Source organism: Eptatretus burgeri, chromosome 11 (assembly GCF_056783735.1).
Source record: "Eptatretus burgeri isolate ZD-2024b chromosome 11, Ebu_testis_v1, whole genome shotgun sequence".
NCBI classification, from domain to species: Eukaryota; Metazoa; Chordata; class Myxini; order Myxiniformes; family Myxinidae; genus Eptatretus; species Eptatretus burgeri.
In genome coordinates, this window is record NC_140971.1 from 61,162,284 (window position 1) to 61,187,843 (window position 25,560).

At 43.5% G+C, this 25,560-nt stretch overlaps 1 protein-coding gene across 4 annotated transcripts in view; it reads right to left on the reverse strand.

Moving 5' to 3' along the window:
- Positions 1-25,560, reverse strand: part of LOC147017206 (CUB and sushi domain-containing protein 3-like) — an 879,227-nt gene that overhangs the window by 342,556 nt on the left and 511,111 nt on the right. For all 4 annotated transcript variants that reach the window (XM_085846657.1, XM_085846658.1, XM_085846656.1 and 1 more), the window contains 3 exons: positions 20,231-20,400; positions 18,558-18,714; positions 13-204 (listed from right to left, as the gene is read on the reverse strand). In XM_085846657.1, the coding sequence (XP_085702783.1) occupies positions 13-204; positions 18,558-18,714; positions 20,231-20,400 (519 nt within the window). The remainder of the gene's footprint in view (positions 1-12; positions 205-18,557; positions 18,715-20,230; positions 20,401-25,560) is intronic.

Here is a 25,560-nt window from a genome sequence, read left to right on the forward strand (position 1 = left end):
ACTTGTGCATACCAGCACAGGTGGGAAGAGAGTGATCCCAGATACGACGTTTACCCAAACGACAAGTGAGCACAGGCTCTCCTCGTAGCGTGTACCCTGGCTCACAGGCAAATGTTATACTGCTACCGGCAAGGCCACCCTCATCAGTGAGGCGGAGTCCAAAGGTCGGGGTGCCAGGGTCAGCACAATGGAGCAGTTCGAAACCTGTGATTCACAAAGAGGATGCATGCACATTCTTCAATAAACTTGAAAATAAAGGTCTTTGCAGTTGTTTAGATTCAATTCTTTCAAAGAGAACAAATGCATTATCAATTACAAAGGCCAAAAGAATGACTACCGTCCCAATGTAAAACTTTGTGATGATAAATAATCAACATTATTACATCAAGACTTGCACAGGTCAACTTTCCAAGGGGAGGGACATGATGGGTAGAAGTGGATGATGCTCCTACAAATGATATTGTAATGGACTCGTATGCTAGAACACAAGAGATTAACTACAAAAATGCCGATCATAGGTGTTTCGCACACATGAATGCTTTGTGGTGTGGTGCAGAGGATAAATTATTTTTAAACCCATGGCTGTTTCAGTGCAAGCATGGCTGTGAGGGGAATTTGATCACACTGAAGGACAATGCCACAGCTCAAAATATGCAGAAATAAACTTTGAAAACAACAGGTCAAGGAAATAATGGGGATGATGGCACAGAAAGCTAATATAAAATAAAAATCAGAAACCCGAACGGTGCACTTAACCTCATTAGTAATTGTTGCTAATGGCTATCCTTAGTCTATTCTTACATGGGCAGACTCTGTCAGAGACAGAGGGTGAACGGAATAGTTGAAAATGGTGTGTGGTGTCAGGGTGTGCAGTCTTCCCTGTGGTTAAGCATCAGGTGGTGCAATGCAGGCTGGTCCAGCAGGCTGGGCAGATAAGCCAGTGGTGCTTTGTAGCAGGCTCGCCCTTCAGATGCCTTTTCGCCTTGAAAACCATTTTCCATCCGCTCGGCATGTCTGTTTTGGCATCTCTCTGGATCTCTACACCATGGCGTCTCCCTGAGTCACTCATATGTGCAGTCACCGTGGTGTCTCTGTGTTTCGCCCTGAGTGTACGTGAGTTTCACCACCTTTTGTTGCGTGGTTCCACGACCGCTGGTTGGGAGGTCTCTGCCCCTCAGCCCACGATTGGGTTGCATGCAATTTGATAGTGCTGAAGTAGGTCATGTGGAAGTGCCATTCCTCCAAAGTACGTTGCTTATGCAAATGCACCATGTTGAAGTGGAGTTGTATTATGTGAAATGACAATGGGGGTGATTTGAGAGATAAATACACTGGGAAAATGGTGAGAAGAGACAGACACAAGGATGAACACGAAAAGGGTCTGCCTCAACATCCGATTCTGGTTGTTGTAAATTGGGGTTACAATCCTAATGCTGACACTCATAAAGAGATAACTGATGAATAATTAATCCGTAATATATGTATGTACTAGCAAATACAACCTGTCACATCCCTGATGGGTCAATAAAGTGTGTGTGGGGGGGGGGGAAGGGGAGGGAGAGAGAAAGGAGGCAGGTGTAGGGTGAGAGGGGAAGGGGGAGTTACGGAGGAGGTGTGGAGAGCAACACCTCACCAACCGACATTGCTATTCACTGCAGGAGGGAGGGGTGTGTGTGATAGAGAGAGAGAGAGAGAGAGAGAGAGAGAGAGAGAGAGAGAGAGAGAGAGAGAGAGAGAGAGAGAGAGAGAGAGAGAGAGAGAGAGAGAGAGAGAGAGAGAGAGAGAGAGAGAGAGAGAGAGAGAGAGAGAGAGAGACAGACAGAGACAGAGACAGACAGAGACAGAGACAGAGAGAGAACGAGAGAGAGAGAGAGAGAGAGAGAGAGAGAGAGAGAGAGAGAGAGAGAGAGAGAGAGAGAGAGAGAGAGAGAGAGAGAGAGAGAGAGAGAGAGAGAGAGAGAGAGAGAGAGAGAGAGAGAGAGAGAGAGAGAGAGAAAGAGAGAGAGAGAGAAACACACACACACGCAGACAGAGACAGAGACAGAGACAGAGACAGAGACAGAGACAGAGACAGAGACAGAGACAGAGAGAGAGAGAGAGAGAGAGAGAGAGAGAGAGAGAGAGAGAGAGAGAGAGAGAGAGAGAGAGAGAGAGAGAGAGAGAGCGACAGAGGTGTGTGGGTGGAGAGTGCTGATTTTATGAGGAGGGGGGAATGAGGAGGGCAGAGTGAGAGAAAAGGGTGGGGGAGAGGAGGAAAAAAAATACCATCAGAGATGGGGAATTCCCCGCCATTGAATGAAAAAGGTCATACATATTCCAGATAATGAGGGAGGTGAATTGGAAACAAGACACCATTTGGTCATCATCTCAAAAAAGTTCCCCAGGGGTGAGGAACGTAGGAACCAAAAATAATTGAAATCAGATAAGCGGTTTTCCATTTATTACAAAAAAAAATAAATTTCAAGATGGCCGCCCTAGTCGGCCATTTGGATCCGGCCACACCCAAAAGCAATAGGGTCCTTCCTTTTCAGGTGGTACATGTGTGACCCAAATTTCAAATTTATATGGCGAACAGTTTATGAGTTATCGCACTCACAGCTATAAATGTTGAAGCCCGGACGGACGGACGGACGGACAGCCGGACGACCTGGGTGACAACAATATCCCCCTTCCGCCACGCGGCGGGGGATAAAAAACCAGACAGGTGGGGGGTGGAGGTGGGGTTAGCAAAGAGAATGATATGTGACGCTTATTGACCGAACACAAAAAAATGTGTCAGAACAGCTGCACACACAACGACACAACAGAGTTTGTAAAGTAATCCACTGGCACATCTGCTAAAAACTTTGATATTCCAATTCCAGAAAATTTGTGAAAAAGGAAACAAAAATGCAGTTAAGTGCAGACAAGGTAAGAAAAAAAAATAAAACTCTAAAACACATCCTTTATTTTTACGAGCATAACCCGCGCTCTGAGCGACATGTTGGGGTGGGTGTGTTTGAGAAAGGAACTGATGCAGAGTATCAGCAGTAATTTTACTTTAATGCAGTAAATGGAATACGATTCACTGTTTCAGAACCATTTTATTTACTTTTTTTGTACCATGCACCTCATATGGTCTTTGAGATAATGTAAGCCGAATATCACGTTACTCGAGCGCAGAACAAAGTCGAAGATAGCGCGACACGAAACCACAAACTCGGAAATAATACATAAGATTTCAATGTGTAGGCACGCATGGAAATGGCTTTCAATTGATGATGATGATCGTATATGTATATATATATATATATATATATATATATATATATATATATATATATATATATATATATATATATATATATATATATATATATATATATATTATTCATGTATTTTAACATAACTGTCATGAACCAAAAAAAAGGTAATGTTGAAGGTAAAAAGCCACATATCACAGGTAAAGTGGTGGCATGAGGAATGCATTCCCCACTTTGTACATTAATTATTGTGAGAAAGGTTTATACAGTATGTTGAAGTCAGACCCCATCACTGTCGTGGATAACAGGAAGCGAGTGTCAAATCAGCTATTGCTGCATGCATCCTGACCAACAGGAAATATCTGCCACCCATTAACCTGTCTGTGGTACACAAAACAGTTCTGGGAGAAGTCAGGGACAATTAAAATTAAAAAAAGGCTCTTCTGCTTAAACAGCTGCATAGGCTTTGCAATTAGGTATGAGCTCAGCAGAGCTACAGCCCCCCTACATCTCCGTAAGATTGTATCGTAGCCAATACCAGGAAGAGAATTTCATTCTCAATTTTATAGACCAGTCCACCCGGGAGAGCGAGCATCCATGGACACACGTTTCAGGCTCGTCGGCCATCGTCATCATGGAGCAGAAGCTCCTCCTGGAAGGTCCACACTGATGAGGGCCAACAAGTCCCAGGAGTAGAGAAAAGCCTCCTCACCGATAATACAGTGTGCATTATTAAGTAGAAAATATAAATGGTTCTGGACAGAAGAAATCGATTTTGCCCTAAGATGCTGTAAGAAGTTGACTTTATTCCTTGATATAAAGGGCAGCAAGCTGGCCCACTGTTTATCATCGAATTGAGGTGCATTGCTTCCAGAACAAATTGCAACATGTGATGTATTTTTTTTTTTTAATCAGTGGCACTGAGGGTGCAATTCATGGTTGAAGTTATGCATATTAATTGTCTAAGTAATATGATTATGCCATGCCTTCCCCCATGTCTTGTCAATAGCAAGTTGCAAAAAACATGTTTTATGATAAATGTCAAAAAAGTTTTTTATTTTATTGATAAAAGGCTGATTGATTGAGGAGCGTGTTCAGAAACAAGATGATGAACAAAGACTTTTGGATATCAGGGTACTTTGCCGTAAATTACGAGGACATTCGTTAGCAATGGGATTGTGAACCCGAGTTCCCCACATCACAAGCCAGGGGTTCAACTCAGACCACGAACATGCAAACCAGAGATTTTTCAGATTTTTTTACTTGTCGTTTAGTACAATGGATTTATCCATTGTTGTTGCTCATGTGAAAAATTTGCTTTTAATCCCGGTCGTAAGTGTTGCTGCTTAAGGCGCTGTCACACCTTGACGATTTAGCCAGCAATGGCAACGTATAAAAATGTATGTAAAACGTTGGCGTACGCTGAAATTTTGATGTTTTTTTTTAAAGTTTTGGTCGAATTCATAACGAGTTGGTCGTATGCATAACATATTAGTAACGGGCACAGAACGTTTCGTTGTCTTATAGATAACTTATACCAACGAATGCTTAGCCTGTTGTCGGCGTTCACAACCTATGCCCAACGATAGTCTAACTTATGCATAGCGCGCTGCACGTATCGCCGACGATCACGTGACGTAGCCTATTAAAAGGCTGCCACACAACGATTCAAATCATAATTCAAAGAAATGGAAGTGTCAACATCGCAGTCACACCTTGGCGATCTTGCCAGCGTATGCCGACCTATGAAAAATGTGTCTAAAACGCTGGCGCACGTCGAATACGGTATGGGTAAGTTGAGTATACGTTAAGAGCACGCTGAAAAACGATGAAGTGCGCTGTCATATTTCGTGGTACGTTTAGTACGTCGTGAAATTTCAAGCATGCTGAAAATTTTACGACGTACTCGCTGTATGGCTCACACGTTCCGCTACGCTGGGAATAAGTTGTGGGCACGATATGCGATCGTTGACACACGTCGACACAAGTTCCTGGTAAGTTACTCATAAGTCGAAACACGTCGAGGTAATGTTTAGCAAACCCGGAACTCATTTTCTCCATCAAGGTACATTTTCTTTTTTTTTTCTTCTTGGCTCCGTGAAGGCACGTGACGAAATATCTGAAGCTGTTGTTGTTGTTGGTTTTTTATTTTTTTTTTAGTCTATCACGAATTTTAAAATATATTCGGACATTTGCTTTTAAGTTTCGACATCGACGTGACAATATCCTCAAACAGAAAATATTCACAGAAGAGGAACTAAGAATAAGACATGAGCAAACTGAAGAGGCAATCGGACATGACGTAACGGTACGTGACGAAATATCGGAAGTTATTGTTGTTTTTTAAACGCTGCCAATACACCATTATACGGTAGCTGTAAATTAGAAACACGTTCAGTAAGTTCTGTGGTCGTCCGGAAGACGTCAATCAAATACGTCTACATACGTCAATATGCGTTGGAGGTACGTTACATATAGGTTCAAAGCACGTTACTCATAAGTTAGAAATAAGTTTTGGGTACGCTAAGCATTACCTCGACGTGTTTCGACTTATGAGTAACTTACAAGTAACGTGCCTCGACGTGTGTCAACGATCGCATAACGTGCCTACAACTTATGGCCAGCGTAGAGGAACGTGTGAGTCATACGCTGGCATACGTCGTAAAATTTCAAGCATGCTAAAATTTGATGGACAACCGCAAAGTACAACGATGAAAGCCAGCGTACTACGACGTACGGCAGTGTTTTTCAGCGTGCTCTTAAAGTACACAAAACTTACCCATAATGTATTCGACGTGTGCCGGCGTTTTAGACAAATTTTTCATAAGTCGGCATACGCTGGCTAAATCGTCTAGGTGTGACAGTACCTTTACCGAGAACACACAATGGTATGTGCTGATAAATGGGCATTAAGCATGCCTCACACTTTGTTTTTCTTCATTTTTACTGAATCGAGGTCCATGGAAGAGTGAGGAGACAGTGTGGAATGAACAGACATACAAAGAGGTAGCAATCATGTGCAGCCTGTGGCTGCTGGTTGCATCATTTTCTGGGGGTGTGGCTGTGCCGCTGGAAGTAGTGCCGCTGGAAGTAGTGCCTTCTATTATCAATACACTTGTATTCATTTTGCAGACCTCGGAAGGATGACAGACTGAGTCAACCCCACCTGATGTTAATTCAATTGCTTTAACATCGACTCAAACTCAAGACCCTAAGATCTTGAGCGAGCCACCTTAACTGTTTAGCCAACACCAAGCTAGAAAAAGAGGCAAGGAAAAAAACAGCACCAAACCCAAAAGAGACCCACAATAGCATGAGGTGCAGACAAGAAAACATGAACCCAGCACAAAAATGTCTACGTGTAGGCACACAGGCACTCAATGAGAGGGGAAATACATTGCTTCAACCAGAAGGGTGCTCGGGAGAGCGCATACCTCCACCACGTAATTCCTGATCCACAAGAGCATTTCGGGCCCAATACATTTTTGAAATATCATGCTATACAGTACTACATCCTTTTTGGCCCCTATCTCTCAATGGTGAAGATTCACTTGAAAAAAAATTAAATAATTCTCGGATCCAGACCCGGATCTGGATCTTCACCAAAATCTAAAAACTTTGGCCTTGTCATACACCTTAACTATCCACAAAATCTCATCCGAATTCGTCCACAACCTTTTGAGATATCCTGCACGCAATCAGACAGACAAACAGACAGAGAGGGGTGAAAACATAACCTGCTTCACCTTTGGTGGTGGAGGTAATAATGATGAACCAACAATAAACAAAACCTTAAGCAAGATACTTCCTGAATATATGTCAATCAAGAAATTGCAAACGTATCGCAAATTTATTTTTACAATTTCTATTTATTTTACAAAAGGAAATCGTGGCATTTTTGCAATTTGGTAAGGCCTGCTTAATAGATCAGTTGAAAAATGGTCAAAATGGAATTTCCTCCACCACCGAAGGTGAAGGTGGTTATGTTTTCACCTCTTTCTGTCTGTTTGTTTGTCTGTCTGTCTGTTTGTCTGTTTGTTTGTCTGTCGGTTTGTGTCTGTTTGTGTACAGGATATCTCAAAAAGTTGTGGACTGATCTGGATGGAATTTTGTGGACAGGTTCAGTGTGTGACAAGGACGAACTGATTAGATTTTGGTGAATATCCAGATCCGGATCTGGCTTCGATAATTTTTAAAGTGATTCTTCACCTTTGAGGGCCAAAAACGATATATAGCACAATATCTCAAAAGGTTGTGGACGGATTCGGACGAAACTTAGTGGACATGTTGGATGTGTGACAAGGAAGAATTGGTTAAATTTTGGTGAAGATCCGAATCCAGATCTGATAATAATTTTTGAAGTGATTCTTCTCCATTGAGAGATCAGGCGAAAACGATATATAGCATGATATCTTAAAAAGTTGTGGACGGATTTGGACGAAACTTGGTGGACAGGTTGGGTGTGTGGCAAGGGTGGATTGATTCGATTTTGGTGAAGACCCGAATCGAGATCTGGACACGAGAATTATTCAGTTTTTCTGGTGAATCTTCACCATTGAGAGATAGCGCCAAAAACAATACATTGCCTGATGTTTCAAAAAATGTATTGCTTGGACCCGATATGTTCTCGTGGATCAGGCATTATATGGTGGAGGCATTCGCTCTACCGAGTGCCCTTCCAGTTTTTTTTCATGTTTTTTTTTTTTTACACAAAGTGATAAAATAAGCAGTCATAGACTGGTACTAACGAAATCGTCAACTTGACCTCTGACCTTGTCTAATAAAAGCTGTCTCTTGAGAAGGTAGCGACGCAAACCAGAAGTTTCTACGATGATTCTGTACCAAACCATCAAAAATCGAATATTTGATCTCACTGTGACCTTGACCTTTGACCGATTTTGACCAAAATCTAATCAGCACAAGCCATCACCCTCCTGAATCACGTAGTGTAATTTGACATTGGTAGCTTCTTCTGTTCTCGAGTTATCGTGCCTACAAACAAACAAACACACAAACAGATGACGAAAGTCATCAATATACTTACGAAATCTTTAGATTTCTTAAGTAATAACTTACAAAATACAGCACTGACGTATCAGGAGGAACCCATATAAACAAACATAGAGTTATCAGGAGGAACCTGGACAGGATTCATACTCCTCTACCTTCAAACCCATCCAGGTGCAGCCAGGTAAACCTTACAAAAAGTATTTCCAAGAATCACCCCATCCATCCATCCATTGTGACCACACTCTGTGCAGAGCGTTGGTGCTACCAAAGCAGTCTCCTTGGCTATTGGACACGGTCCTGGACGGGTCACCACTCCGACACAGGATATCAGCAAGCTGGTACTCATTTTGCCAACCTCAGAAGGATGACAGGCAGAGTTAACCCCACCTGGTATTAATTCAACAGCAGAGTGGGATTTGATCTCAGGATCCTAGGATCCCAAGCCCAAAACCTCTCACCATTAAGCCAACAAGACTCACCCCTCTGTCGGCAAAGAAAAAGAAAGAAAGAAAGAGAGATGGAGGACAAGAAGAAACCATGCACACGAGAGAAAGCACACACACACACACACACACACACACACACACACACACACACACACACACACAAGCTCTCACGGAAGAGCGAAGAATGCAATGTAATGAAATAGCAGTGGGGCCCGTGGGATGACACGTCAGTGTGACCAGGTGATGAATGGACATGAGAGGGAAGGAAAGAAAGCACACTGCAAATCGATGGGGAAAAGCTGAGAAGGTGTTCATGAGATATAGAAGATCATGGGTGTCGGAGGGATGACCCTAAGTCATGGTACATTTCCAACTAGAAATGCTGAATGTAAGAGTGAGTGCATTTCTTTCCAGAACTCTGCCAAATTCTAAATAAAATGTCAAATAATAATAATAATAAAAAATTGTGGGTGTAGTGTTTGGGGGGGGGGGGGAGCGGAGGGAGGACTAGAACATTACAAAAAGATTGATCAAAACATCAATCGTGATGACCAGCCATGTTGGAAGAAAACAGGTCATGCGATTAAAACCAGCTAATGAAGTATTTTGTCAGCAGCTATGGATGAGGTCAACATTCTTTAATCAATCAGCGGTAACAATTAACTGTGGGCTTGTCCAGCAAGCAAGTTTAATATGAATGGAGAACACTCGGAAAAAGCAATTATGTAAGATTGTTTGTGAAAAAAAAAAAACAGACAAAGCAGCCGAGCTAAAAAGACAAATACTCCACATTTCTGCAGCTCTCCGTGATCAGAGAGGGTTTGCATTTCATTCTGAACCGATCACAATGATCACAGTTACAAGTGAAATACAGCCAATTGCGCTGATCAATCGAATGATGGTTCATTTAACGAGAAAGAAAAAAAAAAATCAGACTTTTCTCGCGAGGCCTTGGGCGGATTTATAACCCTCTCAATTATTATGAGGAAATCAATTTTAAGGATCTGGAGACATCAAAAAAAAATGACTCCACTGACAACATTACTGCTCGTTTGAGCAAGCATGGTGGCATCAGGATTCGAATGTTACAGGAAATTAATTTTCACACCGTCACATTTTTCCCAGCAGTGGGGATTTTCTTCATTCAATCACGTGCAACATCCGACCACCGTTTCTTCGAATTTCTGGGACAGCAGCTGTGCCGCTGATGCAGTGGCCCTTTGGAGGTTCAGGAGGAATTTAGGATTTCACTCGGATGCTGGCGACAAAAGCCTTATCTGTATGAATGATGCCGTGAGATGTTTAAAGTCCACCAGCAGCAACAATCCAATGCTGGCAGATGAGTGCCAGCAGCTTGATGTCCCGTCCGACAGAAGGCACACTCAATGATGCAATGCACTATCTGCAAAGAACCAGGTTGATGTAAAAAATTCGGTGAGAAATCGAACACAGGCGAGACAGCTTGAAGTCGAATGTGCCACCTCTGACATATTCAGCCAAAATGGGTGTTTCTAAATGCATTTTCAAAGTCATTTTTGCCTCGGAAACGTTTTGAAACGGGATATCATTTTTACTACCTCTTGAAATTGAACATACTGCATTGAAAACGTGAGAGGGATCCCATGAATTTGAGTATCAGGTTTGTCTGAAATAGGACATAAAAAAATATTTGGATAGAAATGTGGTGGATTGTGGGTCCTTTTAGAAGAACAGAGGACACAAACGACTCCTTCTTCTTCTTCTTCTTCCTCTTTCGGCTTGCTCCCGTTAGGGGTCGCCACAGCGGACCAACCGTCTCCATTTCGCTCTATCCTCCACATCTTCCATTGACACTCCAACCACCCGCATGTCCGCCCTCACCGCATCCATGAACCTCTTCTTTGGCCTTCCTCTTCTCCTCCTGCCTGGCGGCTCCATCTTCAACATCCGTCTCCCGATATACTCCGCTTCCCTCCTGTGCACATGTCCAAACCATCTCAATCTCGCCTCTCTCACTTTGTCTCCAAACCGTCCTACCTGCGCTGTCCCTCTAATATACTCATTTCTTATCCTATCCATCCTCGTCACTCCCAACGAGAATCGCAGCATCTTTAACTCTGCCACCTCCAGCTCTGCTTCCTGTCTTTTTGTTAGCGCCACCGCCTCCAAACCATACAACATAGCTGGTCTCACTACCGTCTTGTATACTTTCCCCTTCACTCTTGCAGCTACTCTTCTGTCACAAATCACTCCTGCAACTCTTCTCCACCCACTCCATCCTGCCTGCACTCTCTTTTTCACTTCTCTCCCACACTCTCCGTTACTTTGGACAGTTGATCCCAAGTATTGACACCCATCCACCTTCCCCACGTCAACTCCTTGCCACCGCACCATACCACCACCCTCCCTCTCATTTACGCACATGTACTCCGTCTTACTCCTACTGACTAACATTCCCCTTCTCTCCAGTGCGTACCTCCACCTCTCAAGGCTCAATTCAGCCTGCTCCCTACTCTCCCTACAGATCATGATGTCATCCGCGAACATCATAGTCCATGGAGACTCCAGTCTGATCTCGTCCGTCAACCTGTCCATCACCATTGCTAAGGACACAAACGACTCCTATGATCGTACAATTCTCCTTCAACCTCATGGAAGGCTAATCCTACTGAAGGCAATCACGGTTCCTTCCATGAAACTCGATACAAGTGTGTGTCTACCCTGTGGAGAACCAGAACACAACATCTTTCTAATCTCGTCTGAAATCTCAAAACTGTCTCCCTCCTCAAAATCCTGGAGGCATCTAGTTAAGTCTGTTTCTGGTGGATGTTCCCCCTCCATCCCTTCCCTTACCTCAAATGGCCGCACAGCTGACACTGCACGTGAAAAGGCTGAATGCCTAAATTCCATGTTTGCATCTAAATCTCGTGTCCCAAACGCATCAATTTCTGTACCCACCTTACCCAGTCGCACCGAGCTGTTCTGTTTCCTTTTCTCCTGACAAGGTGGAGAGTTTGATGTCAAACCTCGACTCAGATTCTGCAAGATGAAATTCTCAAGATGTCTGTGTGTGTTTGTTTGTCAATCCACACACAACGTGAGTGTTTTTCTTTGCAACCGCTTTTCACATTGACACATTTTCAGCATAGGAGCAACGACTCACGTAGAATGTTTTAATGATAATTATCACATCAGTCATGTGGTTTGGCAGCCACATTGGATTTACCCAAAAACCTACAAAAAATTTTCTCCAGAACAGCTGGACAGATTGAGGGGAAACTTCACACATATTCCCTAAGCCTTGGGGATACCAGGGTGTTTATGAATAATGGATAGGTGACATGGTCTGGCAGCAATATTGGATTGATAAATATATATATATATATATATATATATATATATATATATATATATATATATATATATATATATATATATATATATATATATATATATATATATATATATATATATATATATATATATATATATATATATATATATATATAAGCCTGGTGTGTTGGCGCAGTGGTTAGGGCAGCGGCTTGGGATCCAAAAGGTCCTGAGTTCAAGCCCCGTTGGGCCACTGAATTAATACACCAGGGGGTTGACTCAGCCTGTCATCCTTCCGAGGTCAGCGCAATGAGTACCAGTGTACTGGGCCGGTGTATACCCCGGTTAAAATAGGTGTACCATATCCCTGTGTCGTAAGAGGCGACCAGGGTTGCGTCAGGAAGGGCATCCGGCGTAAAACATGTGCCAAATCACTATGCGGATCATACGGGTGATCCGCTGTGGCGACCCCTAACGGGAGCAGCCGAAAGAAGAAGAAGAAGATATATATATATATATATATATATATATATATATATATATATATATATATATATATATATATATATATATATATATATATATATATATATATATATATGTTGTTGCGGTTGAGGAAATTCGCAAACCACCATTCAGGTCCCGTAGGTGAGATATCTCTGTAAGTACATGTGTAGTTAGCCCCAAACCCGTTGTTTAGAGGGAATAAATGTGATTCATTCGGGCTGCGACCCTTTAAGATAGCCGTTTTTCTGTTCTATCTTTATTTTGAACCAACCACGTCTCAACCGCCATCACACAACAACCACCAACCGCAACGCCGCTTCACAACAACAACAACGCCAACAGCCACGACCTTTACCTTCATAGCTCGCTACCGTAAACATCGCATCACCGCCATTCCAAGCGTCACCGTGGCCATGGACCAGCACTTTGAACCCTCCACCACCTTCGCCTCTCCTTCTGCGGCCATTCCCGCGCCGCTTGTGGGCACCGAGCGTCAGGCTGTCCTGGACTCGTACAGGGCGCGCGCCGAGCCGCGGGTACAAAGTGCGGCCTTTCCGAGGAGAAGTCGGATCAGGAATGATACACGCCCACTTCTGATCCGTCCAATCAGCAAGCGCGGGGCGATTTGGCCCCGCCTCCAGACGTGTCGGAGTAGAATCGATATATGCAAATTCGAGGATCAGGGGAGATTCACGCCCCTTTTTCTCCGTCCAATGGGCGAGCGTGGCTCCACCCCCAAGCTCGTTCTGATCCAGAAATTTGCATATGGGTTCTCCTGACGTACTATAAAGCGCCGAGCGCGGGGCGAATTTAGTCAGTTTTGGGCTCGGGCGAGTTGGAGAAGTGTGGCAACGGGAGAGTTTTTCGGTCAAGGGAGTTGGAGAAGAGTCAAGGCGAGTTGGAGAAGTGTGGCAGCGGGAGAGTTTTTTGGGCTCGGGCGAGTTGGAGAAGTGTGGCAGCGGGAGAGTTTTTCGGTCAAGGGAGTTGGAGAAGAGTCAAGGCGAGTTGGAGAAGTGTGGCAGCGGCAGAGTGTGGCAGCAGCAGTCAAGACGGGTCTGGAGGAGAGTCAGTCTGTCGGGGTTCGGAGTCTGTCCGGGAGCTGCAGAGAGGGGAAGCCGGGAGCACGGTCGAGGTCGCAGTGGAGTCGCTCGTCGCGGGACCCAAGAAAGCCAGCTATCCTCTTTCCCCAGAGCATCAACAATTCCCCCCTTTCCCCCCCCCCGCGCTGAGATAGTGCGGAAAGGGGGCCCCTTTCCCACCCCATTCCAAGCAGTGTCAACGAAACCCGCGGAGGAGCACGGAGTCGAGGCACCGCCGCCACATTTGCGGCTCATCACAAGACGGGTAGGCTCCACCCGGTCTCGCGCCCACAGGCCCCGTCTGTCCCCTTGTCGTTGAGGGTGGCCCTTTTCTTTTGCTTTTGAGTATATGTGTTGTCGGCGAGTATATGTGTTGTCTGTAAAGTAAAACTGTGTAAGTGTTGCCGTGTGCTCGCGTAGTCGGTAGTAGATCTGCATTGTTGTGTTTCTTTTGTTGCAATTGCTTTTGGTGCATAATTGTTGTAATTGTATATGTGTGCTTTCCGTGTGCCGCGGAATAAATGTGCCTCATTGTTGAGCTGTTTTTCCCGTTTCGCTTCGTCTTTTCTTCAATTGAATCCCCATCTTGCTTCACGTAAAGGGTTGGTAGTGGGCTTAATACGCCTGATAATTAATCGGAACCGTCGAGGCAGACGTTAACACCGCTCGGTTGTCCCGATAGTACAGAACGGGTCGCTTAAGTGGCCCGTGTCAGGAGTCGACCTGCGGCGAGGTGCGATCGCCCGGTCTACCCTCCGTGTGGGTACTTAGGTAGGTCGAATTTGGCGAACAACCCTATCCCACGCGGGGGGCCGATTGGCACGATCGTGGTGAGGCCGAAAGGCCCACCCGTGATTAGTTCCCGGCGTTAGTCCGAGAGGGTCACGACAGAATTGTCCGTCCGGTGGGCGACGTGCCGCGATTCGAGTTACGTGGCCGCTCGCACGCCGGCGGGCGTGAATTCGCGACTATATATATATATATATTCCACAACAAGCCAATGCGGCTACTCTCAATGGCTATTCTACGAATGTGTATGTGTGTGGGTGTGCATATGTATACATATTGTTGCGTGCCAGGGTCCGGTGGCGAGAACGACCGCCAGGTGGGGGAGGTTACGTCGTCTCCCACCAGAATCCCGGAATTGTAGGCCGTCGCTCACGGATAATTCCGTGACGCGGCGGGTCACTGAAGCGACCGTGGACGCCAATACTTCAACCGCGTGGCGTAGGGTCTTTTTGTCTCGAATCAATTTACCTAATTAACCACCCATTTCGACTACCGGGGTACCACGCCCTCGGTATGCCTTGCCTGAACCGGATCACTCTACCAACTACGGTAGAGTACCAACTACGAACTATGAACTCCGGATCGGATGCAGCTGAGCGGAACTACCAAGGACGTACCGGCGAGAATGAACAGGTTATCGGGGATAAAGACCCGGCTAAACTCAGATCCGAACCATGCTGGACCAATGAAGGAAAAGACAAAAACGAACTGCAAACATTTCTGCAATAATTTATTTCCAATCAACTTACAAAATAAGGACACAGAGCAGACTTATCGCGAGAATACAGGCAAGATTTACAATGATCAGAGCACTTTTACAGTACTACTTCCCAGACGGCACCACACACTCAGACGCACACTCAAACTACATAAACCCAGACGAATGGCAAAGGATCCTTGTAGCCAGGGAGGGAGTGAGCTGGGGTCGCAGTTCTTTTGGTACCTGAGTTTCGGTGAAAGGGATGCTCTGTGGTGCGGCACCAGACAATGGTCGCATAGCTCGGCCCACAGCCGCACGTGTGGAGTTCGTGTGTGCGCAGAGGAGCCCGGGTGGAGAGCGCAGAGTCCAGGGAATGAACGGGGCTTGAAAGTGTGAAAGAGCAGGTGGAGTTGCCGACGCTTGATGTCATAGGGTAGAGCAGTCACAAACAGTGTGCGGACCTTTCTTGGCTCCGCGATGTGGGATCCAAGGCACCCAGGATCATTGGGTATTACCCGCGATGAGGCCGAGTCTTTGGGTCTCTCACTCTCTCACTCTCAACGAACTCTCCGACTCGCCCACACCCTCTCAAGATGACTCACTTTCCAGCTCACCCTCTCTGAACGAATGACCCCCGAAAAGAACAACAACCAGACTGAGAAAGGTGTCGTAATTTATAGATCCCCAAGGTTGGGGCGGGGCCTTGACGAAGCAGATGTCACTGTCCGCCCTGGTTGGCCAGGGCTTCCATGGGGTCCACCCTTTCTGGGCAGAATTTTGGCCATGCCAGGAAGCCCGCCCACTCCACGCGTCTGGATTCGCCAAAAAGGTACTGCACAAAGATTTTGCCTTGGAAAGCGAGAGGAAGGTAGTGTGGTTCAACATAAAAGGGGAGAAATGATTTATCAACCGAACTAAAAGCCATCGCAATGCACTCTAGTGTCTCCCACTTCACACAAGGAAGGGATCTATCTACACATATGAGGCGCCGCGAGGAGGAGTGATGTAAGGGACACATCGGCCATTTTGGAGTTAATGCCATATAGCACTATTTTAACCCTTATCCTATCATCTGAGCCTATCATCATCATATCATTAAAAAATGTCGCTTACATCACTCCTCCTCGCGGGGCCTCATATACTTAATGGAATAAGGAACATCGGGACAACTGTATGTTTGTATACATACGGTTCCGAGAACCATAACAATATATATATATATATATATATATATATATATATATATATATATATATATATATATATCACACACAAACACACACAAACACACATACACACACACACACACACGAAAATGACTCGCCACATCAGCCAGTTTTTCACAGATTACATCACCAGTTGAGGTAATGAAAAGCATTTAGTTTGAACTACACACTTACCTTGAGAACAATCAAGGTAGAAGAAGCACACAACAAAAATGAGCATCAATTGTGGTTAAATACGGGAAGGTCAGAAGTATTTTCCGACGAATGGAGCAATCATTGTCTCTCACACTAATTTATTGTTTTTCAACGGTTGGAAAAAAAATCATTGTTAACAGACTGAATAAGGGAGTGAAGAGATAAATGTTACAATTTCATGAAATATTTATTGTGGAGTCATGGGCTGGAGCAGTGATGTACTTATGGAACAAACTACTTTTTCAATTGGTAACACCCATTCCCTCCATGAGCGAGAGTATTTGTTTATCAGAACTGGAATAGTTTTCCCCACCATCAATACCCCCTCTCTCCAGCAGAGGTCAGGAAACCAATTACACTGTTCCACATGTGCAGTCGAAAATCGCAAGTCGTCTCCCCACACTCGCCGAAGGTGAGAGGGGGCAGGAAAGTATAAAGGTTTTATTTAATGCTCAAGACCTGGCTCTGGTTACCCTAAGCATGTATGCAAAATGTGGTTTAAATTGGCCTAGCTGTTTTTTATTCAATAATTATCAGACAAACATACACCATGATAATTGCCTTATTTTATGTTGTTGGATGATCTTTTTTCAGCTCAGCTGATTTGAACACAAAACTATAAACGACTGTACATTTTCTTTGGTTGCAATCTCAATAACACAGTGGGTGTCAGGATACAGAATGAGGCTCACCCAGGACTTAAATGGCCCAACTTCATTTCATTTTCATTTTGAAGGCCAAATTTTAATGTTATGCAAAGGATAATCAATTACTAATTCCTGCATTGTTGGCACTTTTTCACATCTGTCAGCTCTTCCAAGTGTATGTGTTTGATTTATGGAACTGTCTTTCCACTGTCTTGGGCAAAGCATGATGGAATATTATGGGGTGTGATAAAGGGGGAGCGGAGGGGTAGAGAGAATCAATCGTGAGTGTGATTACAGGTGAATTTAACAAGATTGGGGATGGCATGAGATGTGGGAAATTTAAAAATATGGGCAATGTATATGTGTTCTTGAATGGAAATAAACCAGTTATACTTTTGAAACAAAACAGACTCGGTGGCATAACGGTTAGAATCGTTAGATCATCCACTCTGTGGCTGTGAAGCCGGCAGTTCACTTCCAACCCTTCCCGAGTCAAAATAATGACTTAAAAAAAAAAAATATGTTATGTGATGCTCCTTTGCCTTCTGCTTAGCATTTAAAGGATAGAGCACAGGAATCCAAATGTGTTGGCATCTACGGAAAGGAGGAAATTTCTCCATCGTTGCACCACTGAGTTCAGAGAGAAAAGTGATGTCATAAACATGGCATCTCTGGTACCCAGAATACTCTGGGAAGTGACATCACTTCCCTCAAAATCGGTGGCCGTATTTCTCTAAAATAAAGTCCAGTATTGCATGGATTTGTCTGCATGCATGTATATAATTTGTATTACAGCTCCTCCACGAGTCTTCGACATTGCAGAAAAAGAAATGTTAATTTGCATCCCCGTCGTGATTTTGGGAGTGTGCTTTCACCTTCACTGTGCTTACAAGAACTCCATTAAAATGCTACATTGTGTGAAAATAATTTAATTCCATTATATTCAACATATTAAAGAAAGCACTTGTCTCGGAATAGGATGACTCAACACAGTTGTGAAAACTATTTACCGTAAATAGAGTGGTGTGTGTAAGCTTGACCATGCGCCTGATGGAAACTTTTTTTTTATGCAGTGCGTTTTGATGGAGGGGGTGTGATGTCTTCTAGAACTTCCAAGCAAACAATCTAAATATTAGAATCAGGTCCTTATGGTTCAGGATTTGACTTGAAACTACAAAAACATGAAAACCCCACACAGGTGATGTGTTTTTTCATTTTTTAACAGAACATACAGCTTGGAAAGTGATCAGGTGTTCGGTCTCTTTCCAAAAGGGCACACACAATGACAACAACGTGCACTTAAATTTTATATGCCTAATTGAGTGAAATAAGCACAAAATAAACTGTTCACACCATAAATCACAATTGTTTTTGAGGAACTGCAATGCATAAAATGACACTCACTTTTGTAGGTCAACCTGAATCCTTGCTGGGAGCTCAAATTATCACTGTTGAACTCAAGCAGCAGATGATTAGACGTGCTGTTGAGGGTGACACCTCGCATAGAGGCTCCCGTGAAAGTGCCGAGGTGAGGAGCGGAAGTGTTTTTTCCATCATGTACCTGAGAAAAAGGCAGGCAACGGTGCGTGATGAGCTCAGATAAAAGAGTAGTAGTCCGAGTCACCCTCGAGTTGTGAACAAAATATCTGAAGTGTGCGTTACTCGCTCATTCTCTGAGATGAATCGTTATCCTTATCCATTTGACTTATGAACAAAGAGACGTAAACAACTTTTCAGGCTGCTTGCATGGTAATTTGCCTGGTATACTGCTGCGTGGTCATTTCTGAAGCAATCGCAACATCAATCACTCCAGCTGTTAATCACGCAGCAACTGACGCTGGTAGCCCTCTTCATCTGCAGCCGATCAAGTTCTAAATTACTTTTTTAATCCATTCCTGGCTTACACCAATGTGAGACACAATTCTAAGCACGTTTCTTTCTCACACTTGCCATTTTGTATTTTTTTTTTCCTGAGCCTATATTATTCATAGTGGGAAACATTTCCCTGTGCCAATAACACAAAGGAAGCATGGAATCAATGCACTCCATTGTTTCTCTCCTTTCCACTCTTTGCCAACCTACATTCTGTTGGCCTCTTTCCCTCTCACCCTGCTCCAATAAACTGGTCTCAACCCAATCCCTTCCATATTACCCCCAACGTCTGTAATACGGTAACAGTTATCATAATGAAAACAATAATCAGTAATTATATTTACACTACATGGTTATGTGTCAGCTTCAACGTCTTTGATAGTTTCTAGATATTATGTCGGGGAAATCGATATGATTTTTTTTTAAAGTAATATACAAACAAGCCGGTAGGTGACATGGGTGGTCGCTAGACTAAGGCAAATTTGAAATATGTAGGAAAGAGAACACATCAGATGGCATTTTTGCCGTTCGTTGTTCCATATAGAAACATGACGAGCAACTGTCCATTCATCGTTTGTGTTCGATTCCCGAACCCAACGTTAGGGAATCCCAACGCGAACGTTGGGGTGAAAGCATATAGTAATATAATTGCATACTAGTCATAGTTTTTGACGGATCGGGCCGAGATTTTTTGACAAAGACGTTGATTATAGTGCGCATAAAAGCGCATAAGCCGATTTTTTATTTTCGACAAAAAATATATATGAAAAGATTTTTCGGATTTTTTCAAAAATTTCAAAGTCCCGTTGCGCGGCAACAGTGGCGTCCATAGCAACGATGCTCAAAAGCGTACAACTAGATCCTGGTATGAACCTACCAGTCAAGTTTCATCAAAATTGGTTGACTTCTCTGGCCTCCAGAGCTGTCCATTACATACAAACAAACAGACAGACGGAAAACCTGAGACTAAGGGTGGTCTAGCGACCACCCAACAGACCCTTAAGTGCAGTGTTGTAGATATCAAAGGCAGCATTTTACTCACATAAGACCAAAACACAAGCTCAGCCCTTGTCTAAACAAGAGAAAAATAAAGGAAAACTGCATACAAAAAAGAAACCTTGAAACACATGGGATGCTAAGTTGTGATGTAAGAAGATAAAATGGAAAAGAGCAAAGTGGTTATAGAAAGTCTCACTCCAACTGACCTTCAGGAAGTCTTTCTGACCCAAATTGAACTCGATGGCAGTAAGCCGAATGCCACCACCTGGTTCTACTGTAATGCTGTACATGCATGAGTGTGATCCACTGTATGGACGTGGGTATCCAGGAGAAAGCAAACTCCCTTCGCTTCCATGCAATGATGTGCCACACTCGGCTGTCAAGGGCACAAACAAAAAAGTCAGAATACACACACACGCACACATGGGGTGGATAGCCATGCTAATGACAGCCAATGAACCAAAACCAGGTCCGTGGATTGATTTCCTTTGCAAGTCGTGATGGCTAACTGATCCGATTGATCGCAGTGTAGCTACAACTTAACTGGAAGTTTCATTTTTACAAACAATACACACATACATACTCCATGGTGTCAAAGCAGCAAAGGCTTTTGGAAAAATGAAACCCTTGACATGAGAAGAAACTGCAATATTTACAAGGGTGCAGCATTTTCTGTTGCTTCCTGCCAAGTTGTATGTGTGATGAGCCAAGAATGATTCCCTTGTTGTCCATGGCATTCAAGCCAATGCTCAATCTTATCTTCTTTGTGCGCAAATATACCTGAATTTTTCTCATATCAACACAATTAGCCTTGCCTCATTAGATTCCACAAGTCCACATAAGCTTCAAAATCTGACACATGCATAACGAGATGTTGCACACCCCTTTGTAATCACATCCAATAATCCTATGGAACATTGAGCAACGAATACATACTGCCCAACCATCCCAATTTGGGCGGGACAGTCCCGATAAGAGGTGTTGCGTTCCACATCCCAACCAACTGCTGAAAAATTCAGATTTTCATGTGAAATGGACAAAAGTAGAGATAAGGCATAATATCAATTTGACATCTCATTAGTGACATCGGAGCACTTTGCAACACTCATGCGACTGGCACTCCCTTGTGCAACCAAAACAACTTTTTTTTGTTTTGGGATAAGACTGCGTAGGATAAGCATTCTATGAATACCATCTAGTTTTCTTCTGTGGCCTGCCAATTGTCTGCAGTACAGTGAAAATATTCAAGAACAAGTACCCAAATGTATACAGCAAGCAAACCTTCCTTGGTGACCTTTATTTACTCTTTTAATTATTTTATATATTGATGAATTCTCATCTCACTCTGTGTCATTTCGGCAGTCAGGAAGCATCATACTTTATTGAAGCAGTCCAGGAGTGTTGTCTGCATAAATGTTTGGCACAGTTTAAAGAAATCAGCCTCAACCTTTTCCTCCATCTCCATGCAACTCTCCAGCAAAGCACTGCAATCCGTGCTCACTGAAAAGGCCTCATGTCAACAAGGCTTGCAGCAAACTCATGGATGCTCTTGTTCTTGTTCTCTGCAGGTGAAGTGATATCCTCCTCATACTTCCCCTCTTCATCGTCCTTCTCTTCGCTCATCATTTCTTTATCTTCGTCATTGTTAGCTCGCCTGCACTGCAGATCCTCCATGGTAGCTGCTAGCCGATTGTCAGATGTTGTTGCGATTCCAGCATCTACAGTCACAAGTTCGCTTTGAGTCGACTGGATAGTGTCTTTGCAGGCAGAGTTCAGTTCTTCATCCTCATCTTTGTTTGCCTCCATGTTATTGGCATGTGAAGCTCCAATTCCACTGCTCTTGAAGCACTTCTGGATGATGTCCTCATCCACATCTATTCATGATGGATGGATCCTATATATGGCTTGCAAAACATTCGTTTGCCTAATCAGCTCTGGTCCAGTCAAAATCTTTTTCAGTGTTAAGTTTTTGCAAGATGTTTCTCAGCTGTCTTTTCTTGAACTTCAGCTTCAATGACTGAATGATTCTTTGATCCATTGGCTGTGTTTTTGAAGTGGTGTTCTTGGGAAGAAACAGAAACTTCATATTCTTCAGTTGGCAGTGAAGATGGTATGGGGCATTGTCCAGCAACTTCAAGATCTCCTGCATTGGCATCCCATTTTCTGGTCAAGTTTCTTCATGCACAGTTAGAAGACGTTACTCGTTATCGATGCTTTCTTGTTCGCATGGTAATCCACAGAGAAGTCCTCCTTTCCAGCTTTCCGAAGCAATGTAGCTTGATGAACTTTCCAATAATGAGAGGTATCTCCTCACCAAGAGCATTGGTGCACAGAATCACAGTCAAACATTCCTTGGAATGTTCCCCACTGGAGCAGTCCTCATCTTTGACATGGAGCGTTGAGTCCACCAATGCCTTAAATAAAAGGCCAGTCTCAACCATGTTGTAGATGTCATGTAGGTCATAACCAGCAGAAGTTCAGGAACCCTGACTTTCCATTCCTCCACTGTAGCACTGTCAACACTATAGCACTGTAGCACTCTCACCACTCATATTTCTGAAGACGATGTTATGTCCCCACCTGAAAGCTTGAAGCCACCCTTTGGATGCCTTGAAGTCAGAAACCTTGAACTGCTTGGCGATATTCAGGGCCATCTCCTGGAGCAGAGGACCAAAAACAGGAAACATTCTCGCAGTTGTGTCCTAAAACCACTCATACAGCAATGCATTGATCTCTTTGTTTTCTGTCTTGCGAATTTTTATTTTCTGTTTCAGAGAAAAATTGCCCTCAAACTCTTCCATCCAATCCCTCTTCCTCTCCGTGATGTTTTGGATCTGTGTCTTTCCACAGTGATGACCGTGCATGTTGAGCGTCTCGCTGATCACTCTGCAGCTCATCTTATGCTGATCGTGCATCTTGATCACCTCCATTTTTATCTCCAACGACAGCTGATTATGTGATAACTTCCCGGGAGTCACAAAAAAACCATAGCCCAGCGTTAATCAGAGGGCAATTTTCAGAGTTTGTTGTCATCCTGAAAACTGAGTCGAACTTGAAGATTGAAAACGTAATCCAATTCAGAGCACACAATCGTAGTGAACACACATAATTGATGAACGAGAAAACACAAATGCACTGAAACATGGAACTCGGAAGTTCCATTCACCGAAATGCATTTTTTTTTTTTTGTGTTAAATATGATATACGGCTTGTAATGGAGTTGCCACTCACACATCTTGCACACATGGACAAACAAACAAGATGCAACACAGGACGACTAAATGATAAAAACACAGCCACTGAGAACATTATTTTGTCGAATAAGCTCTGGTCCAGTCAAGTCTTTCAGTGTCAAGTTTTTTTTTTCAGCAAGAAAAACAGGGAATTTGAAGGAGGTGGGTTTAGGGTGGGTTTACGAGGGTAGAAAAGGTCATGGTTCTGGATGGGAGAATATATGAGATGGTGGTTAACACTGAACAGAAAACGCAAAGGTAGGGCATGGTAATCGTGACTATGACATGTTGAATGATGTGTTCAGCCAAAACTGCATGAAAATATAAATGGCGGATGTTCGAGTCAGCCTTCCTATGCCATAATGACATCCCAGATATAAAGATGTAGCATGACAGACAGACAGGACAGATAGAAAACTGCTGCTACTGTAATATGGAGATGGTGAGAAAGAACACAACATGACAATGTGTTAATTATGTTGTTTTCATTGTGACAATGTGACAAGGTGACAAGGTGACAATCCATCCATCCATTCATTGGGACCATACTCTGCGCAGAGCGTCGGTGTTGCCTAAGCAGTCTCCTTGGCTATCGGGCACAATCCTAGATGGGTCTCCACTCCGACACAGTATACCAGCAAGCTGGCACTCATTTTGCCAACCTCATAAGGATGACAGGCAGAGTCAACCACACCTGGTATTAATTCAACAGATGAGCGGGATTTGAACTCAGGACCCGAGGATCCCAAGCCACCCCAAACATTAAGCCAACACCAGGCACCGTGACAACAATAAAAGTATATTTGTCAGTGTGGACGCGAAGATCAGGGTAGAATATGAGAACCAAGGGTGGATCCAGACCTTCTTCCAGAAGACAGTTACATTTCACAGTGCAAGGTATTACAACATGATTTGTATTAGCCCCCATTGGACTTAGTCCAACGGGGGCTTATGGATTTGGTCTCGATTTTCGTGTCAGTGCGTGCGTGCGTGCATGCATGCGGCCTTGGAACGGACATGTAAAGACCAATTTTATTCTTATTTGGCACAAAAACAACACATGATGGTAAACATATGCACATCATTTTGTTTCTACATCAGATCCAAGATGGTCGACTGGCGGCCATTTTAGTTGTAAAAAAAACAACAAACTGGTGTCGAAAACATCCTCAACCACCTCTCGGACATGCTTTTATCGATATTGTTCAAACTTGGCAAACAGACAAAGAATGTTGGCTTAAATAAGGATTTCATTTTTTTTTTTCAAGATCAGATCCAAGATGGCCGACTGGCGGCCATTTTGTTACTTCAACGTGACCCCGACCATTTCTCCGAGATGCATGGTCATATTTTGGTGAAACTTGGCACAAGCACAGGGCACAATGGTGTACAGTTGCACCTAGCTTCATTTTGTGGTCTGATAAGAGATGGCCAACTGGTAGACTGGCAGCCACCTTACTTGAAATAAAATACAATGGTGAACACGTCCTCAACCATTTCTCGGACATGCATTTATCGATGCTGTTCAAACTTAGCACACAAATAACAAATTATGTCTTACATATGCACTTCATTCCTTTTTGAGATCTGATCCAATATGGCCAACTGGTGGCCATTTTAGTTGTCAAATAAAAAAAAACAACCTGGTTTCAAACACATCCTCAACCATTTCTTTGACATGCTTTTACCGATCTTGTTCAAACTGCGCACACCGATAAGGAATGATGGCCTACATAAGAATGTGATTCTTTTTTTGAGATGACATCCAAGATGGCCGACTGGTGGCCATTTTGTTACTTTAATGTGTCCCCAACCATTTCTCAGACGTGCACGGTCTGATTTTGTTCAGATTTGGCACAAACACAGCACATGATGGCACACACGTGACTCTCACTTTATTTTGCGATCTGATCAAAGATGGCTGACTGGAAAACTGGTGGCCATTTTAGTTGTACATAAATACGGGCTAATTCTTTAACTCCATCCAGCATAATTACTAAAACAACAGGGGCTATGACGTTTTATGTCTTTTTTTACTTGTTTATTTACTGTAATTCGTCAATTTTTGAAGCAATTACTGACTGAAAGTGTTGTAAAATGGTGCCTAAAAACAGCGAGAATGCAAGAAAGAGCCCCTAAAACCCGAGAGATTTTGAGTCCAGAAGGCAGACCCCGAAACCTACCTGTTATGGCCTGACTTGTGCTAAACTGCCCGCCACCACACCCAGCCTCAACTCAGATCTTGATCAGTCTGTGGATATATAAATTTGTATCGACGGCATTTACTTGCAATTTGATTTTTT